General features: G+C 41.6%; 1 protein-coding gene across 7 annotated transcripts in view; it reads left to right on the top strand.

Annotated features, from left to right (window-relative positions):
• LOC137195557 (ryanodine receptor 1-like) overlaps nt 1-20201 on the top strand; it is a 50173-nt gene that overhangs the window by 3715 nt on the left and 26257 nt on the right. For 4 of the 7 annotated variants that reach the window (XM_067608018.1, XM_067608016.1, XM_067608019.1 and 1 more), the window contains exons 2-65: nt 539-658; nt 752-850; nt 1032-1052; nt 1330-1368; nt 2348-2422; nt 2582-2660; nt 2741-2853; nt 2940-3039; nt 3124-3217; nt 3695-3769; nt 3877-4033; nt 4156-4320; nt 4555-4676; nt 4786-4972; nt 5112-5247; nt 5371-5466; nt 5798-5916; nt 6052-6185; nt 6287-6528; nt 6817-7009; nt 7117-7333; nt 7405-7509; nt 7616-7719; nt 7804-7887; nt 8004-8163; nt 8315-8462; nt 9355-9560; nt 9649-9823; nt 9920-10128; nt 10240-10598; nt 10727-10856; nt 11095-11255; nt 11352-11514; nt 11601-11687; nt 11802-12028; nt 12131-12569; nt 12646-13218; nt 13316-13516; nt 13747-13858; nt 13964-14107; nt 14450-14723; nt 14816-14930; nt 15078-15210; nt 15307-15401; nt 15481-15616; nt 15733-15919; nt 16027-16138; nt 16256-16376; nt 16555-16724; nt 16823-17043; nt 17133-17223; nt 17333-17473; nt 17562-17725; nt 17809-17887; nt 18117-18206; nt 18283-18423; nt 18516-18593; nt 18675-18750; nt 18855-18978; nt 19182-19297; nt 19422-19489; nt 19584-19705; nt 19845-19894; nt 20065-20125. In XM_067608018.1, the coding sequence (XP_067464119.1) occupies nt 539-658; nt 752-850; nt 1032-1052; nt 1330-1368; nt 2348-2422; nt 2582-2660; nt 2741-2853; nt 2940-3039; nt 3124-3217; nt 3695-3769; nt 3877-4033; nt 4156-4320; nt 4555-4676; nt 4786-4972; nt 5112-5247; nt 5371-5466; nt 5798-5916; nt 6052-6185; nt 6287-6528; nt 6817-7009; nt 7117-7333; nt 7405-7509; nt 7616-7719; nt 7804-7887; nt 8004-8163; nt 8315-8462; nt 9355-9560; nt 9649-9823; nt 9920-10128; nt 10240-10598; nt 10727-10856; nt 11095-11255; nt 11352-11514; nt 11601-11687; nt 11802-12028; nt 12131-12569; nt 12646-13218; nt 13316-13516; nt 13747-13858; nt 13964-14107; nt 14450-14723; nt 14816-14930; nt 15078-15210; nt 15307-15401; nt 15481-15616; nt 15733-15919; nt 16027-16138; nt 16256-16376; nt 16555-16724; nt 16823-17043; nt 17133-17223; nt 17333-17473; nt 17562-17725; nt 17809-17887; nt 18117-18206; nt 18283-18423; nt 18516-18593; nt 18675-18750; nt 18855-18978; nt 19182-19297; nt 19422-19489; nt 19584-19705; nt 19845-19894; nt 20065-20125 (9335 nt within the window). The remainder of the gene's footprint in view (nt 1-538; nt 659-751; nt 851-1031; nt 1053-1329; nt 1369-2347; nt 2423-2581; nt 2661-2740; nt 2854-2939; nt 3040-3123; nt 3218-3694; nt 3770-3876; nt 4034-4155; nt 4321-4554; nt 4677-4785; nt 4973-5111; nt 5248-5370; nt 5467-5797; nt 5917-6051; nt 6186-6286; nt 6529-6816; nt 7010-7116; nt 7334-7404; nt 7510-7615; nt 7720-7803; nt 7888-8003; nt 8164-8314; nt 8463-9354; nt 9561-9648; nt 9824-9919; nt 10129-10239; nt 10599-10726; nt 10857-11094; nt 11256-11351; nt 11515-11600; nt 11688-11801; nt 12029-12130; nt 12570-12645; nt 13219-13315; nt 13517-13746; nt 13859-13963; nt 14108-14449; nt 14724-14815; nt 14931-15077; nt 15211-15306; nt 15402-15480; nt 15617-15732; nt 15920-16026; nt 16139-16255; nt 16377-16554; nt 16725-16822; nt 17044-17132; nt 17224-17332; nt 17474-17561; nt 17726-17808; nt 17888-18116; nt 18207-18282; nt 18424-18515; nt 18594-18674; nt 18751-18854; nt 18979-19181; nt 19298-19421; nt 19490-19583; nt 19706-19844; nt 19895-20064; nt 20126-20201) is intronic. The other 3 variants (XM_067608022.1, XM_067608021.1, XM_067608020.1) reach the window with 1 other exon arrangement.

The raw sequence follows: 20201 nt of genomic DNA, 5'->3' as shown, positions 1-20201 counted from the left end.
TGGAGAGATTAGAGTTGGACCAGGGACAGGCACAGTGAAAAACACTAACAGAGGAAAGTGAAGGTTAGGAACAAGAGTAGTTTAATGTAGAGGAACAGCCATTTTTAAAGTTTATTTTATGTGTCATTCCTGTTATGTTGGCCTCAGTGTTGTCTCTTTTGGTGGTCACACTTAAAAACTCTCATCTATGTGGTGAGATGCAGTCAGACGTCAACACGATCTGTGTTCCTTTGTTAACTGCTCCCTTGCTACTTAGCCACCTCTAAATTAGTTTCGCTTGTAATGCCATCCCTTGTAAATATAGTATGGGTCATATGAATTTGACCTATCAGAGTCATGAATAGAAGGTTTAGTATGCTAACCCATAAAATGTAAAAAACATCATTTACTTAAACAGTTATTTTGCCTGAGAGTAATTTAAAATCCATGCTCTTTCTCCATGTTTCCTGTCTCTTTCTGCTGTCGGCTATCAAACAAATGTATAAATGGTACCCAAATAACCCTTCTCTTTCATTTTGGACTTGTGTCGTCTTTGTAGGATGATCATGTGGTGCTGCAGTGTACTGCCTCTATTCTTAAAGAACAGATCAAGCTGTGTCTGTCATGTGAAGGATTTGGGAATCGTCTCTGTTTCCTTGAGACCACCTCAAATGCTCAGGTTGTGAAAGGACACAGTGCTTTTAACAATTTCTTTGATAATTTCAATGGCCACTATTTAACATGTTTACTGATTGGATGCCATGTATTTCAGAATGTCCCTCCAGACCTGGCTATCTGCTGCTTCATATTGGAGCAGTCCTTATCTGTGCGGGCATTACAGGAGATGTTGTCCAATTCTTCTGTGGATGAGGTAACACACAATCAGAGGGAAAGTAGTACTGTTTGATAAAAAGGCCCCTCTTTTCCATGGGATGTAGCCATTATATTGTAAACAAATGTAATGTATTGTTCATACGGCAATTGACTCTCACGCTTTTTCTTTTCCGGCTTCATTCCCCATGCTCCTTCACTCTCCCACCTCACAATTATAGGCCGTCGATTTGGACAAATGGGTATGTTTGTTAATTTTCCCCTGTCACTGTTCCATGAAATCTCTGTCCGTCTATCTGCTTCAGCCAAAGACTTCTTGTCATAACTCCATTGCAACTCACTTTCACAACCTCATTTAGTTTTATCATAAACTTAGCTTACAATACCTTTACTGATTTATTCATAAACCGCAGCTCTTTTTTCTATCACAATGTCCTGTCACTGTCATTGTAAATCACTGTGTTGAGCCTACTGTGTTTTGTTTCTCATTTGTATCCAATGAACAAATAACAATAACAGACAATGGACCAGAAAAACTCTAACGATGACACAATAACAGTAAGATTTTAGCTAACAGTTATTTTGTTGTTCTATATTCTACAGTACCAGTCAAAAGTTTGGACACACCTTCCCACTCACTTGGATGTGTGTCCAAACTTTTCAATGGTACTTTTTTTAGTGGCAAAATGCAACTTCACTATTGTTTTGCTCATTTGCCTTGAGTTCATTTAATTTATTTCCTATCATTTATACCATGCTTGTATTTGTTGTAATTGTAAGACATGGCTGTGGTTTTATTCCTTCTATTGCTCATGTCTAAGTTAATGCTTGCAGCTTATAAGGGTCCATAGGCTTTCAGAATGCAGCTTCTTACTGGTTTTAACAGACGACATCACATCAACCCAATCCTTGCTTCTCTCCATTGGCTCCCTGTTTGATTTAGAATTGATTTTAAGATTTTACTGATCACTTTTAAAGCACGTTTGTGTCTAGCCCCAAGCTACATAACAGAAATGTTGACCCCATATGAGCCAGTCTGCAACCTTAGATCCTCAGGTTGGTCTCTTCTGGCCGTCCCAAAGTCGAGGCTTAAATCTAAAGGTGACCATGCTTTTGACATCAGGACCCCTCGGCTTTGGAACGACCTGCCTGAGAAGATAAGGCTCGCAGAATCAGCGACTTCTTTTAAATCACTTGCTAACACTCATTCTTATAGGGTTAGGAGTTAGGGTTAGGGTTAGGTAGACGTGCTTTTATGTGATGTCATCTTATTATTGCTTTTATTCTTTATTATTATTTATTTGTATTTCTTTATTTCTACATTCTGCATCTTATGTCTTCTTGTTTAAACTTTATCTTAACTTTACCTTAATTTTGTCTTGCTTTTGTTTGGCCTTACTGTTTGGCTTTCTGTTGTTATATTGCCTTCTGATAAATAAAGTTACCCTTTATTTATATAGCACCGTTAATAAAAAAGAGGTGTAAAAATTCACCCTTTTTACATTCAACTGACTCTGCCACTACCTCCTTCTGCCAGTCATCACAAGGTGGGGGTCACCGAACACTGCTGTACGGACATGCTATCCTCCTGAAGCACACTCATTCCAGCATGGTGAGCATATTTACATTCAAGTATTTGCTTACTGCTGCTCTGTCCTGTCTTATGTTGTTCTAAGAGTGTGGTGGTTCTCCTTACAATCTGTTGTTCTCCACATTTGAAATGCGTGTCATGTCATGACACTAATTTGTTACTCCTCTCTTTATGCTGCAGTACTTGAGCTGTTTGACTACTTCGCGCTCACTGACCGACAAATTGGCTTTTGATGTGGGCTTGCAAGAGGACTCCACAGGTGGCTATGAACTTCACTGCCCATTATGTCCCACACAATGAATCAGGTTTCTATATTCTAAATCTATTTGTCTGTCACAGGGGAGGCCTGCTGGTGGACCATCCATCCAGCCTCCAAGCAAAGGTCTGAAGGTGAGAAGGTCAGGGTGGGAGATGACCTCATTCTTGTCAGCGTTTCTTCAGAGCGATACCTGGTAACCATGATTTTATTGACTTGCACCATAACTGATCCTTTGCAGTCAATTCATCTTAACATTATTACCTCCTGCACTCTTTTCAGCATCTCTCCTATGCCAGTGGTGACTTGATGGTAGATGCTTCCTTCATGCAAACATTGTGGACAATGACCCCTGTGATGTCTGGATGTGAGCTAGCTGAAGGTATGTTTTTGTTGTTGTTGTTGTTGTCGCTTTCCTCCATAAAACTGTCCGTTCTCTCTTAGAAATATGTCTCTTGTCGTCTAGGTTTTCTGACTGGAGGTTATGTGCTCAGGCTGTTTCATGGTCACATGGATGAGTGTTTGGCAATCCCAGGAGCTGACCAAGGAGACGAGCGCAGGTGACCAACACCTTTCATTGCTGTACATGCCATTAAATATTAAAACACTTGGACAGTAATGGATTGTGTGTTTCAGCCTGTTAATTTAAAATATATACACTTCTCAACCATTTTCCAAAGCATATTATAGGTTTATTATAAACACACCTCTGATGTTGTGTGTCTTGTAATATATTGTGATGCACCCGAAGCCTGTGGTTAGCTGCCAAACAGCAAACTTTTTAATACATTAGACAGCCACTTATCCTTTAGCCAATTCTTAAATTGGGTCCCTCAATGCACCAAGCTCACCGAGCTGCTTGCATTACTACATAATGATAAAATAAGTGATAAATGCTCATGGTAATGTATTACCTATCTTAAGTAAGTTTCAAGTGGTTGGAAATCAACCTAAATATTGTGGCGTGCTTAAGAACTTGTTGACCTTATGTTCCCTGATACATGCCATACATCAATGACTGACATTGTTTTTTTCAGAGTTGCTCATTATGAGGGAGGGGCTGTATGCAGTCATGCTCGATCCTTATGGAGACTTGAGCCATTACGCATCGCGTGAGTGTCTTAATTCCTTTTATTTGACAACATGTGTTACAAACATGCTCTTTTAGTGGCTTTAAAGTACGCTGATGCTCATTCATGTGTGCCTCTTGGTACTATAGATGGAGCGGTAGTCACATTAAATGGGGCCAGTCTTTCCGGGTACGTCACATAACAACAGGTAGATACCTTTGCCTGGATGAAGAGAAAGGACTGCTGTTGGTGGACCCGGAGAAGGCAAATTCCAAAATGTCAGCCTTTTGCTTCAGGATTTCAAAGGTCATTGTCATGCAAAGTCAAGTGTGCCAGAAAAATTTAAGAAAAACTGCTATGTGTCCATTGTACAGTAAAGAGATTTTTAACAGCCTTCATGAATAACACACTTTTTATTTAATCTACAGGAAAAAATTGAAGTCACTCAGAAGCGAGATGTGGAAGGCATGGGCACGCCAGAGATTAAGTATGGAGAGTCCATGTGCTTTGTACAACATGTTTCAACTGGCCTCTGGTTAACTTATGCTGCTGTTGATGCCAAATCTGCACGTCTGGGTCCTCTGAAGAGAAAGGTAAAGCCAAATTATCCAGCAAGATGGTCAGCAAATCAGCAATCACCAATGGGTGCTGAAGTAATATTTACACATTCTACACATGTTTAGGTCAGAATGTAGAATACCAGTCAAAAGTATGGACAAACTTTGTCATTCAAGTGAATGGGAAGTGTCCAAACTTTTCACCAGTACTGCATGTATGAGTGTTGAGTATATACTTGTGTTTTAAGGGGCCCTTTGTTCAATTCTTAGGCCATACTCCATAAAGAAGGTCACATGGATGATGCTCTCACAGTGGCTCGATCTCAGACCGAAGAGTCACAAGCTGCCAGAATGATTCACAGCACAACAGGCCTCTTCAACCAGTTCATCAAGTAGCACCACTTCAGTTACATTTTATTCAAATCTTTGCTAATAGACATGTTTCTGTTTTTATATATAGTTTGTTGTGGTATTCTCAGTATGTTCTTTGCATGTCTCCAGAGGTCTAGATGCTCTGAGTGGAAAAAACAAGTCTGCCAATCCCCCGTCTCTGCCTATGGACACAGTGGTGCTCTCCCTGCAGGACCTAATTTTCTACTTCCGACCCCCTGAGGAGGAGCTGGAGCATGAGGACAAACAATTCAAGCTTCGTTCCCTCAAGAATAGACAGAACCTCTTTCAAGAGGAGGTTGGTCTACCTTCATGAGGAATGACTATTCATGAAAATATTTAACAGCGACACGTTTGGATGTAAATTTAGTTTGTAGATTTATGTCAATTCAATATTTTTATTTCTGTTCTTTATAAGTCTTAATTGTTCCTAACAGGGAATGATCACTCTTGTTCTGGACTGTGTTGATCGGCTCAATGTCTACAACACAGCAGCCCACTTCTCAGAGTACGCTGGGGAAGAAGCCGCAGAGTCATGGAAGGAGATAGTAAATTTACTGTATGAATTGCTGGGTACGTTCACCTGGTGATTTGTCCTATTCATTCATGGTGATTTTGGGTATGTTTTGTAATTTTCTTTCTTGTTTGTGAATATGATGTATTAACAACCTTTTCTGCTGCTTTTCTTTTCTGAAGCTTCTTTGATCAGAGGTAATCGTGCTAACTGTGCCCTGTTCTGTGATAACCTTGACTGGCTGGTCAGTAAATTGGATCGTTTGGAGGCATCTTCAGGTATTTGAGATTTACAGAAGGTCATATTTATTGCTTCTGTTGGTTTATTATATGTTATTATCTGTTATTATAACCCTGCAACAAACACTAACTGAGGTTCATAAACTCTGAAGCTTATAATGTTTAGTCAAGACTGTGTAAGAGAGGTGTTGTTTAAGCTCTGGTAATTTTTAAAGCTGTAGATTGTTATGTTGCATTTAATTGCATTATATCTTAGTGTACCTTGTCTCAAATGCTGTATTTCATTACATTGTGCTTTTCAACCATGCCAAGTAAAACACATGCACTGCCAAAGTTTATATGTTCATATATTGTCACATTTTTATCACAGGAATCCTCGAGGTGTTGTATTGTGTTCTGATTGAGAGTCCAGAGGTGCTGAATATTATCCAGGAGAATCACATCAAATCAATCATCTCCCTGCTGGATAAGCATGGACGCAATCACAAGGTCAGGAACATGTAACACTATATGCTGAGCATGTAGAAAAAAATGGAAACTGCTGAGTTTATGTATAAAATATAGTCATATGTATCAAATCTCAATCTGAGCAATCATGAATTTTTGTCTCCCTGTTTTCTCCAGGTCTTGGATGTGCTCTGTTCTCTGTGTGTGTGTAACGGGGTGGCTGTGAGATCAAACCAGAATCTCATCACAGAGAATCTACTTCCAGGTCGTGACCTCCTACTTCAAACCAACATTATTAATTATGTAACCAGGTGGGTCAATTTTGTATAAGCACACTTCAGTACAATCTGAAAATGCTTTGTGCTCTTTCTTTTGTACTGAAACAGTTTTTTGTTTTGTTATCCTCCTTTAGCATGAGACCCAACATTTTCCTTGGAACTTGTGAAGGATCCACTCAGTACAAAAAGTGGTATTTTGAGGTGATGGTGGACGATGCGGAGCCGTTCCTGACAGCTCAGCCATATCACCTGCGTGTGGGTTGGGCTCTGACGGAAGGCTTCAGTCCTTACCCTGGTGGAGGGGAGGGCTGGGGGTGCAATGGTGTCGGTGATGACCTCTACTCCTACGGCTTTGATGGGATTAACCTCTGGTCAGGTAAAGTACACATGGTATGATTTAGAAGTAATTTTGCCTGCATCTGACCGAAACCAGCACTATTTGGGCAACTTATCTCTAAAGACATTTACATGTATTACATTTTATTTTAAAAATTTAATATCTGTATCTTTCTTTTTTAATTTCATCTTGTTCTCTGTGCCCAACATTTTCCATGTGATACCCATATAGGTATACAGATAAACTCACCAAGATTTCATGCACAGTCTATTGACAAAATACAACACAAGTGCAGTATATAAGTTGACTTGCTGTATGTTTCGGCAGGACGTGTTCCGCGTCATGTTGCCACACCCAATCAGCACCTCCTGGCAGCAGAGGATGTGATCAGCTGCTGTTTGGATCTGAGCGTGCCCAGTATTTCCTTCCGTATCAATGGGCATCCTGTTCAGGGCATGTTTGAGAACTTCAACCTGGACGGCCTGTTCTTCCCTGTTGTCAGCTTCTCTGCAGGCGTCAAGTAGGACATTTTAAATTCTAAAGTGAAATATTATGAACTTTTATGTTACATATGCTTACTTTGATTGACATATGAGATTAATGCCAATTTTCCACACTGACTACAAGGTTGCGATTTCTTCTCGGAGGGCGACATGGAGATTTCAAGTTCCTTCCACCACCAGGCTATGCTCCATGTTACGAGGCAGTGCTGCCCAGGGACCGTTTGCGGATTGAGCCCATCAAGGAGTATAAGCATGATTTCAATGGTATCCGCAACCTGTTGGGTCCAACACAGTCCCTCTCACATACTGCCTTCACTCCTTGCCCTGTGGACACTATACAGGTAAAACCCTATTCAAACTCTTTTTCATCTTTATCTTCCTCATCACTGAACTGAATTTATTATCCTTTCAGATTGTACTTCCTCCTCATTTGGAGCGCATTCGAGAGAAGCTAGCAGAAAATAGCCATGAATTATGGGCTGTTACCCGCATTGAACAAGGGTGGACCTATGGATCAGTAAGTGTTTTTAGTTTTTGTCATCTTTCTCATAGCAAATGTTGTGTACAATACAATTTCCTTAAAACAATTGGCACTATCTTTTCTTTTTAAAATCTTTATCAAGTTTCGTGATGACAACAAGAAGCTGCACCCCTGCCTGGTAGATTTCCAGAGTCTGCCTGAGCCAGAGAAAAACTACAATTTAGCAATGTCAGGAGAGACACTCAAGTAAGTCAGTGCCTTCATTTTATTAACAGCACCGTGCGTTCATCTCTTTGTATCTCTTAATTCCTTGTGTCATTCATTTTTAAGGACTCTGCTGGCACTGGGCTGCCATGTAGGAATGGGAGATGAGAAAGCCGAGGAGAATCTGAAAAGGACCAAGCTTCCCAAAACGTGAGCTGCAAGGCATTCATTTATTTTGACTGATTTTCTGACATTGCTTCCCTTTTATTATATATTACAGGATGTTGTAAAGGGAGCTATTCTGATCAAAAACCATTGTTCCTTAGTTACATGCAGACTAGCGGTTATAAGCCAGCCCCTCTGGACCTAAACCATGTCAAGCTGACTCCTAATCAGAACACTCTAGTGGAGAGACTGGCAGAAAATGGACACAATGTATGGGCAAGAGACCGGGTTCGCCAGGGCTGGACATACAGTATTGTGCAGGTATCTTCCGTCCTACCACTAATACTAAGAGGATGTCCCTTTGAAAATAATGATAATAAATATACGCAGATATTTCACCATCTGCATGATTTTTTTTAAATATACGTTTATTCCATTACAGTTACATGTTTGATATTATTTTTTTGTATAGGATATAATGAACAAGCGCAATCCTCGTCTGGTTCCTTACAACCTACTCGATGAAAAGACTAAAAAGACCAACAGAGACACTGTTTGTGCGGCTGTTCGCACTCTCATCGGCTATGGTTACAACATAGAACCACCTGACCAGGAGAGCAGTAAGTTTGCACTGCTATCTACAAGCTGGATTGAAGGAATATTCATTTATTTATTTTTTCTATCCTACAAAATTTATTATGAAAGCTACAGGCATTTTACTGAATCTACAAGCTTTTCTATTAAAAGCATACTATGTAGGATTTTCCTGAAAACAATGTATAGATTCACACAAAAGTAATACCTCTCAATCATCACTTATGACGCACTAAAAGTGTGTGGCGGTGTATTTATCTGCAGAGACTCTGCCCCCTGCCTGTATTTTCTTATTATTTTGCTGTATACTGGATGTTTCTGGGCATCAACCTTTAGGCAGTGGGTGTGTAGCCCCCAGCCAATAACAGTGCAGAGGGTGTGAGGTCGGGACTCGTGGTGTGGTGACCAGGTTACATCGATGTCTCCGTCTCTCTCCTCTGCTCTTTGTCTGTGTCTGTTTGACCAAGGGTGGGGCTGAGCTCCACACACATACACACAGAGCAGAGAGGCCATAGTGGACGGGATGTAACCTTGTACTTTGGCTGCATTCACACCAAATCTGTCAATGGGGCACCTTCCCGCAGGGTAGTGTGGAGGCGTGGGTGTGTTTATTTGTGCTTTAGAATGTAACTGCCTTGACCTCACAATCAAAAAATAACATTTTATTTATCTGATTCACTGCTTTGTTCTCACTAACGCCGCTCCTTCTCCTCATTCGCTCTCTAGCTCGTTCGACCACTGCTGCTCTTTCTCTCTCTCCCTCTCTCTCTCTATCTCGCTCTGCTCTCAGCTCACTCTGGTGTCATTGAGCCGGGGAGGAGGGGCCAACTTTGAATGTTGTGTTTTCAAACAGCAACCGACAAATCCTACATAGTATGCCTTTAAGTGATTATCACTGTTGTATTTGTGACAATGTAGGTGGGCATGGTCCAGGCAGCTCCCGTGGAGACAAGATCAGAGTGTTCAGAGCAGAGAAGTCTTATGGTGTCACACAGGGGAAGTGGTACTTTGAGTTTGAGGCTGTGACAGTCGGGGAGATGAGAGTGGGCTGGGCCAGGCCCAGTGTTCGTGCAGACACTGAACTTGGTGCAGATGAGTTGGCGTATGTCTTCAATGGCTTCAAGGTGGGAGCAAGACCTAGTTTGCATGCTTACAAAGGTTGCCACAGACTCTGTGATGCTAAACTCTAAAATTAACGTTTTTCATTTTCAGGCCCAACGTTGGCATGTGGGAAATGAGCCATTTGGTCGTCAGTGGCAATCTGGTGATGTGGTGGGTTGTATGATTGACCTCACAGAGATGAACATCATGTTCACACTAAATGGGGAAATGTTGATCAGTGACTCAGGCTCGGAGATGGCCTTCAAGGATATTGAGATAGGAGAGGGTAAGTACAGTAACAACACTGTGATGGATATTGGATATTAGCACATATTGATTTGTGTTTCTGATGCACATTCATGCATGTATCAAACCTCCCCAGGCTTTATACCTGTGTGCAGTCTGGGTTTATCCCAGGTCGGCAGGATCAACTTGGGTCAGAACGTCAGCAGTCTCCGTTACTTTACCATTTGTGGCCTGCAGGAGGGATTTGAACCCTTTGCTATTAACATGAAAAGAGACATTACCATGTGGTTCAGCAAGAGCCTCCCTCAGTTCATCCCTGCACCCACTGATCATCCTCACATTGAGGTATCTGCATTACCTGATGCAGTATTGTAGTGAAATATTACATTTTCCACATTACAAAATAATTTAACATTTTCTAGATTACCACCTGGCCCTCTTTTATTTATGCTCTAGGTGTCCCGTGTTGATGGGACAGTGGAAACTGCCCCTTGTATCAAAGTGACCCACAAGACGTTTGGATCTCAGAATGCCAACACAGATCTGCTGTTCTTCAGGCTCAGCATGCCAGTTGAGTTTCATGAGACTTTCAAAGTCCCAGCAGGGACCACCCTCCTCACTCGCCCCCTGACCATCCCTGAGGATGAGGTGGTAGAGGTTGACCCAGACTCTGACTTTGAAATACTCAAGAAGTCAGCAAGTCGCAAAGAGCAGGAAGAGGAGAAGAAAGAACCATCTGTGCCTAAGGAGACTTCTGCTACTAAAAATGGAGAGAATGAGAAAGATGCCTCAACTGAGAAAAGCAAGAAGAAGGGGTTCGTATGGATTCATGTACAGTGGCACAGTGACTTGAGAAAGGCTTTATGGGATTTGGGAAGGCTACAGTTGGGATACAATACTTAGGTTTTCATTTACAGTGAGTAATTGCTCCTGTTATTTACAGATTCCTGTTCAAGGCCAAGAAGGCTGCATTAATAACTCCACCTCCTGTTGTTCCCACAATGCCTCGCTTAGTGGAAGATGTGGTGCCAGATGACAGGGATGACGTTGACATAATCCTCAACACCACTACAGTATGGCTGTGACTGTTGAAAATTATATTCAGAAACATATAAAATCCATGCACAGTTTGCCAATTTTTGGTTAACTGTAGATGAAGTAATTAACTTAACAACATACACAACATCACTATTAATATTTTTCAAATTGTACTCGTCTGTCAATATTTGAATGACTTTAACACTTGTTTGGAGTTTTATCTTCATCTGAAATTTTACTGTTTCTTTCCCTCCCACATCCTTCCTTTACCAGTACTATTACTCTGTACGAGTGTTTGCGGGCCAGGAGCCTGGTGGTGTGTGGGTGGGCTGGATTACACCTGACTATCACCAGTACGACCCTCATTTTGACCTCAGCAAAGTGAGAAATGTAACAGTCACTGTAGGTGATGATAAAGGCAACATACATGACAGGTATGTTACTCTTGTAGATATAGAACCCGAAAATATGTGTTTTTATTCAAAAATGCACTAAAAAATGTTTTCTGTTTTTTTTTATATCTTCCTCAGCATAAAACGCAGTAACTGCTACATGGTATGGGGAGGAGAGTTCAGCAGCTCACAGCAGACCCGAGTCAGTCAGGAAGATTTTGTGATCGGCTGTCTTATTGATTTGGACACAGGACTCATGACTTTTACTGCTAATGGAAAAGAGATCAACACATTTTACCAGGTCAAATAAGCTTCAACTGCTATTCATACAGTTCCTTATTAAGTCTTGGTTATTTAATGCAACCTTGTTATGTTCCCTTCTTTCAGGTGGAGCCCCACACAAAACTATTCCCAGCTGTCTTTGTCCTGCCTTCGAGTCAGAATATGATTCAGATCGAGCTCGGCAAGCTTAAGGTCAGTAACAAAGAATCACTCCACTCAGTCTGAGTCAAACTGAGACTACAATTACACACTACAACCATAGTCTTCTCTTATCCACAATTTGTCTTCCTTCACTTGTCTTGCCAGAACATTATGCCGATCTCAGCTGCTATGTTCCGGAGTGAACGCAAGAACCCCGTCCCTCAGTGCCCTCCCAGACTGGATGTCCAAATGTTAACACCAGTCATCTGGAGCCGCATGCCCAACCACTTCCTGGCTCCAGAGACAGGGCGTGTTAGTGAGAGACTGGGTTGGATGGTGCAGTGTCAGGAGGCACTCACCATGATGGCCCTCCACATCCCAGAGGAGAGCAGGTCAGAGCTGCATCACTCTGCATTTATCTGTTGTATTGTCAGGAGTTACAAAGATGTTGCTCTTTTTTGGGGGGGCAAAATTAACCTCTTTGCATCCTCTAGGTGTATTGACATCCTGGAGCTGTCTGAACGAATGGACTTGCTGACATTCCACTATCATACTCTGAAGCTGTACGGCTCAGTGTGCGCTCTGGGAAACAATCGTGTGGCTCACGCTCTGTGCAGCCATGTGGATGAATCCCAGCTCTTCTACGCTATAGAGAACACCTATCTACCTGGGCCGATGAGAAGCGGCTTCTATGACCTGCTCATCAGCATGCACCTGGAGTCTGCTAAGAGAAACCGCCTGGGAACCAATAAGGAATTCATAGTTCCTATGACAGACGAAACACGCAGTATCACCTTGTACTCTGACAAATCGCATGCTTTACCTGGGGTTGGCCTCACTACATGCCTGCGTCCCAAACTCCATTTTTCCTCCGTTGGGTTTGTGGGAACAGATCCAGACATCTACACCTTGAGTCCCGTCATCCCCTTACAGGTGAGGTGGAACATGCTTAGGCATTTTTTGGGAACTCTTGTGTCACTAATAACTATAAATCTGCTTGTATTTCCAGGTGCTGAAGACCAAAGCCCTGAACATGCTGATAGAGGCTGTGCAAGATGGAAGTCAAGCCATGAGAGATCCTGTTGGGGGCAGTGTTGAATTTCATTTTGTTCCAATCCTGAAACTCATTAGCACCCTTCTCATCATGGGTGTGTTTGATGATGAAGATGTCACACACATCCTGGAGATGATTGAACCCACAGTCTTCAGTGGTAAGATAGCAGAGGAGCCTGCCGAGGAGAACAAAGTGAAGGAAGAGAAGGAACAAAAAGCACCTGCAAAAGTGCAAGCTTTGATGGAAGAAGAGCAGGAAGCTGTGGGGGAGGAAGAGGAGGAATATGAGGATGATGGCCTAGGTGAAGAGGAGGAGGAAGAAATGGAGGAAGAGGAAGAATTAGAAGAGACAGGATCTGTCGTGCCACATGAAGAAATAGTGGATGAGACAGAGCAAGTAAATGGCGAGAAAGGAGCTGAGGAAACAGAGAAAGAGACAAAACCTGGAGAGACTGGTGGTGAGGCTAAAGAGGAACATCTAGAGCAAGGACTTTTCCAGATGAAGCTACCAGAGTCGGTCAAATTGCAGGTATGGATGGTTTCCTATGCCATAAAATGACAGCTCCTTTTTTTCAATGATACTATTAGTACAGTAGTTAGTAGTTCACTTGGCTTTTGTTCTTCAGATGTGTACTCTACTGCAGTATTTCTGTGACTGTGAGCTACGTCACAGAGTGGAGGCCATTACTGCCTTTTCAGACCAGTTTGTCAGCCAAATACAGTCCAACCAGAGGCAGCGCTACAATGAACTAATGCTGGCCTTCACCATGAGCGCTGCCGAGACTGCCCGCAAGACCCGTGAATTCCGCTCCCCACCACAGGAGCAGGTACACTCAGACAAATACGTATTAATGAGTACATTTGAGTAATACAAACTTAAACCTACAAAAAAAACATTGTAGGACTTAACCTTAAATGTCTGTACTGCCATTGATTGATGCGTTTTGTTATCCCAGTAGAAAACTTGCCAAATGTAGATGATATATTCCAATAGATTTTTTTTCCAAAACTGAGATTATAGCCATACTGGTTTGTACCTTTGCATGGGGCTATGTAGGTCAACATGCTCATGAACTTCAAGAACTGCGCGGAGGATGAGGAGTGCCCTATTCCAGACGAGGTCCGCGAATCTCTGCTGGCTTTCCACAATGCTCTGCTGGCACACTGTGGTCAGTTTTTATCTATAACGTCGACTGACATCAGCATTTAAAATGAACACTGTGAATGTCAGGTTTGAATATAAGTTCTTATCTTATTTAAAACCTCAACCTCAGGTGTTCATATTGAGGAAGAAGAGCAAGAGGAAGAAGTGGATAATTCTCTCCATGGACGACTGCTCCGTTTGCTGGAGAAGGTGAAAAACCTCCGTGAGAAGAAGGTAGAGGTGGAGCCTGAGCCACAGGAGGATAAAAAACCAAGTGAGCCTCCTATCTTTTACATGTCACATGAAATTACAATGGGTAACTTTTATAGATAAATGTACACTTATCTGGAGGAAAAGGTACTAATTCAACTTGTTAAGTGACTAAAGACAAAGATTATCAGATCATATGCCATATTATCAGATCTTTAAAACACTGGTAGCCACTTAGCTCTGTGTTTCTCATTTCAAAGTGAAATGAGTAGCTTTCTTTCCAGTACTTTCAAAGTAGCTAATTGAGTTTTTGTCACACTATATCAGAAACCTCTTTTGCAATCACTCTGATATCAACATAGTTTATTTTGTATTATTGATAAACTCTTTGTGCTCTGTTCACCAGGCACCTTGCAGGAACTGATTTCCCATACTATGATCCATTGGGCCCAGGAATCATTTATTCAGAACCCTGAGCTAGTGCGTATGATGTTCAGCCTCCTTCACAGGCAGTACGATGGGCTGGGTGAGCTTATACGTGCCCTTCCCAAGGCCTACACCATCAATGCAGTCTCAATTCAGGACACTATGGACCTGCTGGAGTGCTTAGGCCAAATCCGCTCCCTGCTTATTGTCCAGATGGGTCCAGAGGAAGAGAGACTCATGATTCAAAGCATTGGGTTAGTACAAAATTGATTTTGCCTTGAAATTAATTGTTGAATAATTGCATGTGATTGAAACTATACATTAACGTTATTTTTGTCTTCTGTAGGAACATTATGAGTAACAAAGTTTTCTACCAACACCCCAACTTGATGCGAGCTCTGGGCATGCATGAAACTGTCATGGAGGTCATGGTTAATGTACTGGGTGGCGGGGACTCAAAGGTACATTTTTTAATCCACTCAACTGGATTATAATCATGCTCAGTTTGCAGATAGACCTTGCTTTAAATTACCAACTGGTAATACCCAAAAGTAGACAATATACTAATCTTATGTGTCCTAACTTTTCGCTATATTTTCTGCCCACAGGAGATCAGATTCCCCCGAGTGGTGACAAACTGCTGCCGTTTTCTTTGCTATTTCTGTCGTATCAGTCGTCAAAACCAGCGTTCTATGTTTGACCACCTCAGCTACCTGCTGCAGAACAGCGGCATCGGCCTTGGTGATTGTCTTTGTTGAGTTCTTGATGGTTTGTTTTGAAAACAGTATGTGTGTGTGTGAACTGATATAAAGCTGGACATTGTGTGCTGTTCTGTAGGAATGCGTGGCTCCACCCCCTTGGATGTGGCTGCAGCCTCTTGTATTGACAACAATGAGCTGGCATTGGCGCTGCAAGAGCAAGACTTAGAAATGGTAAAGTACAATCAATATACAGAATACAAAAGCTTTTAGCAAAATTGGGCAATACTTGAGTGCGCTGATGTCTTTCTAGGTGGTGAAGTATTTGGCTGGATGTGGACTTCAGAGCTGTCCAATGCTCTTAGCTAAAGGCTACCCTGACATCGGCTGGAATCCTTGTGGTGGAGAGAAATACCTTGACTTTCTTCGTTTTGCCGTATTTGTCAATGGTATGATTTTCAATTTGTTACAAAATGTGATATTTAATTCTAATGCCCATATTGTGTCTCTTTTTGTTTCTTATTATTAAAACTTAATAGGTTTTTTTTGTTTTTTCTTCCTATAGGAGAGAGCGTAGAAGAAAATGCCAATGTGGTGGTACGACTTCTCATTCGCAGACCTGAATGCTTTGGTCCAGCTCTCAGAGGAGAGGGTGGTAATGGTCTGCTGGCTGCCATTGAGGAGGCCATCAAAATATCAGAGGACCCTGCAAGGGATGGCCCTAGTGTTAAGAAAGACAGACGCTTTCCCATGTAAGAGCTCTCAGCTTTGATTGGAAGACCCTCTGATGGTATTCGATGAGGCGCCAAACAGTGCATAATCTCCTCCAGTCCTAAACCACTATCTTTTTTCCTGGTAGGTTTGGAGGAGAGGAGCAGCATGAAGAGAACAAGGTGCACCTGGGAAATGCCATCATGTCCTTCTACTCTGCCCTTATTGACCTGCTGGGACGCTGTGCCCCAGAGATGCATGTAAGCTGTTTATCAGTGACAATACTGGACTTATCAAACCTGTTAAGAAAGAAATAAGGAAAAGGAAATCTAGTTGAAAATATCTTCATAGATAAACCAAGCTCTTGTCTCCTGCAGTTAATCCAGGCTGGAAAGGGTGAGGCTTTGAGGATCAGGGCCATCCTGAGGTCTCTGGTCCCTATTGAGGATCTGGTGGGAGTCATCAGCCTTCCTGTTCAGATTCCTTGTTTTGGAAAAGGTAACCACTCAGGAAACCAAAGCTTCTTCCGCCATCAATGTTCTCATAAATGATTAAATTAGGCTACATGACTGATGAAAAAATATGTTGCTAATGTGAATCCTGCGTTTCTTCAATTCCTGTTTAACTTCCTGTATTGCTTAATCTTTGTCACTGTTTTTTCTTATGTCATATGTAGACAATAGCATCATAGAACCAAAGATGTCAGCTAGTTTTGTGCCAGATCACAAGGCTCCCATGGTGCTGTTCCTAGACAGAGTGTATGGTATTGACCACCAAGATTTCCTGCTCCATGTGCTGGAGGTGGGCTTTCTGCCTGACATGAGGGCCGCTGCCTCTCTTGACACGGTGAGACTCATGCTGTTCACAAATATACAGTCTTCTGTGGTCCTTGGGGAGAAAAACAATCCTGTAACTGCACTTAACTTAGAATTTCTGTCCAACAGGCTGCTTTCAGCACCACAGAGATGGCCCTTGCTTTGAACCGTTACCTGTGTTCTGCTGTGTTGCCACTCATCACCAAGTGTGCCCCACTCTTTGCTGGCAGTGACCACCGAGCCATAATGATTGACTCCATGTTGCACACAATCTATCGGCTATCTCGTGGACGAGCCTTCACAAAGGCCCAAAGAGACATCATTGAAGAGTGCCTCATGGCCTTGTGCAAGTGAGTTTAACCTCATGACAGACTTTTCATGTCATTTAATACTGCCAGGTTTATAGTTCAAAGTTATCATTATTTTTTATTTCTTCCAGACATCTACGCCCATCCATGCTTCAGCATCTGCTACGGCGACTGGTGTTTGATGTGCCCATTCTTAATGAGTACGCCAAAATGCCTCTGAAGGTATGAGGACATTTTAACGGTTTTGAAACTGTTCAAAACATGATTACCCCTGTGATGTTCCTCTGCTATTAATTTTTCACTTGCACTTTTATTTTTTTGTGTCCTGCAGCTTTTGACCAATCACTATGAGCGTTGTTGGAAGTATTATTGCCTCCCTAATGGTTGGGCCAACTTTGGACTTGCATCAGAAGAGGAGCTGCATCTGACCCGAAAACTGTTTTGGGGGATCTTTGAGTCCCTTGCACATAAGGTGGAGCTGCTGAAATACAAGACATTTCTTTTTAATAAAATAGATAGTGTGTGAGCATATCGCAATATGTATTTTATTGTGATTTCAGAAATTTGATGCTGAGATTTTCAAAATTTCAATGCCATGCATCTGCGCCATTGCTGGGGCCATTCCTCCAGACTACGTTGACGCCAGCTACTCCTCCAAAACAGAGAAAAAAGCATCAGTAGATGCAGAGGGAAACTTTGATCCTAAACCAGTAGAGACTACAAAGTGAGAGGATTTTTCTGTTTTGTCATAATATCTCTCTGTAACTTAATTGATGCTAAATGTACTGAATCTTTCTCCAACCACAGCACTATCATCCCTGAGAGACTGGATCCCTTTATCAACAAATATGCTGAATATACACATGATAAATGGGCTTTTGAAAAGGTAGAACTTTTGTTTTCACTTACTGTAATTACTTTGAATAATCAAATACCATTCTTCAGCTAATTCAGGGGCAATGTTTTGGATTAGTTTGATCTGTACAACAGCTTTACATCATTAGCTGGAAAGCATAGGAGTTATAATTCCAAATGGATACAGACCAACTGCAAATAAAAAAGTATGCATGAATGACAGCTGTAATACATATAATGTATTTGCATGTATGTTTCAGATCCAGAATAACTGGTCATATGGCGAGGTGCTGGATGAAAATGCAAAAACTCATCCGATGCTCAGACCATACAAAACTTTCTCAGAGAAGGTAAGTGCGTTAAATGTTCCTGTACTTTTACTTAATCCGTCTCTGCCTCTGAACACACTGACTTTCCTTCTTACAGGACAAAGAGATCTACCGCTGGCCAATCAAAGAGTCAATCAAAGCCATGCTTGCATGGGAGTGGAACTTAGATAAAGCAAGAGAGGAAGAAGAGTCAGAGAAGAAGAAGGCAGTATCACGAAAAATCTCACAGACTGCTCAGGTATAGAGCAGTTGGATAAATGCACTGATACTTAATGATGTCATCAGAGTAATACTATTTATTGTACATCATGATAACTCTTCCTGTTCTAGGCAACCTACGACCCAAGTCATGGTTATAGTCCGCAGCCTATTGACATCTCACACATGGCTCTTTCAAGAGACCTGCAGGTATGGCAGTATATCTTTGAACCTTCTGTTGCTGTAATCTTAGCATCTGATAAATATTAATATAGCGTTTTCTGTTCACAGTCTATGGCAGAGCAACTGGCAGAAAATTACCATAACACCTGGGGACGGAAGAAAAAGTTGGAGCTGCAATCCAAAGGTGAGATATTTTTTAGATAAAGGAAACTAGACATTTGGAAAATGAGAGATTTGGCTTTTGTCCATTTTCTTCAAGAGTTTTGATTGTGCCTCTGTTTTGTGTAGGAGGTGGAACACATCCTCTTCTGGTGCCCTATGACACCCTGACAGCCAAAGAAAAGGCACGAGATAGAGAGAAGGCTTATGAGCTGCTCAAATTCCTGCAGCTTAATGGATATGCTGTCACAAGGTAATAATGCAGCAGATCATTTAAATAGAATATTCAGCAGTGTATTGTATTTGCTTTTTATTATTAAAATTTGTTTTACAACATCTGTTTAATATTTTAATTGTGATACCTTTACGCTGATCAAGTTGAAAGCAATCAAAATGAGCTGTTGCATGTAGTTATGCAATTCTCATAACAGTGAGTTAAACTCTGTTTCACTTCAGGGGCCTGAAAGATATGGAGTCAGACATTTCCTCCATCGAGAAGAGATTTGCGTATGGTTTCCTGCAGAAGCTGTTGAAATGGATGGAAATTGCCCAGGAGTTTATCGCTCATCTTGGTACTGTGGGGCAAAGATGGAGAACAAATTATGTAACATGTGATAGAATTGTATTAGTTTAACTTAGTAGTTTTTTTGTACAAGTTCATTGTGATGCTATCATGCTTTGGGATATGTTTTGCAGAGGCTGTGGTAAGCAGTGGACGAGTGGAAAAGTCTCCTCATGAGCAGGAAATCAAATTTTTTGCCAAGGTAAGACTATTGTTTAAAGCTAAAGTGGTCAAAATTTTGAAGACCCAACTTGTCTTCATTACTGTACTAAGTGTAAGAACTCCACTTCTTCCAGATCCTGATGCCTCTAATCAACCAGTATTTCAAAAACCACTGCCTCTACTTCTTGTCGACACCTGCAAAAGTTCTGGGTAGTGGTGGCCATTCTTCCAATAAGGAGAAGGAGATGATTGCAAGGTGATCTTTCTCCTATATGTACAATGCGCACAGATGTTATGTCATGTATTGTTTTCATATATCACTTTCTCCCCACTTTTTTGTATCAATGTTTTCTTGCATTTTCCTTTCCTTCCTTTTCTCTCCCTTCTCATCATAGTATCTTCTGTAAAATGTCTGCTCTGGTGAGACACAGAGTTTCTCTCTTTGGTAAGCTGTCAGTTTCTCCTCATCTTTCTGAAAGTTTTCACTCTTTTCTATGTTTCCTGTATGTATTTTTCAGTCACGCAGGTCAGAGCAAGTGCAGTTGGTCTTATTGTACAGCTACTAGACATGAGCATTAAATATGTGGTGATACAGAACTGTATTTTTATGTGCAGGAACGGATGCTTCAGGAATCGTTAACTGTCTTCACATTCTGGCACGATCATTGGATGCAAGGTTTAGTATTTTTAATTTTCTCACAAGATGCATAGTGCCATTAAGATGAATACAGTTCGCCGTGGTCCTGTTGGAG

The sequence above is a fragment of the Thunnus thynnus genome, chromosome 13, assembly GCF_963924715.1.
Source record: "Thunnus thynnus chromosome 13, fThuThy2.1, whole genome shotgun sequence".
In the NCBI taxonomy this organism is placed as follows: domain Eukaryota; kingdom Metazoa; phylum Chordata; class Actinopteri; order Scombriformes; family Scombridae; genus Thunnus; species Thunnus thynnus.
The sequence above is the reverse complement of the archived record's forward strand: the minus strand, read 5'-3'. Positions and strand labels throughout refer to the sequence as shown.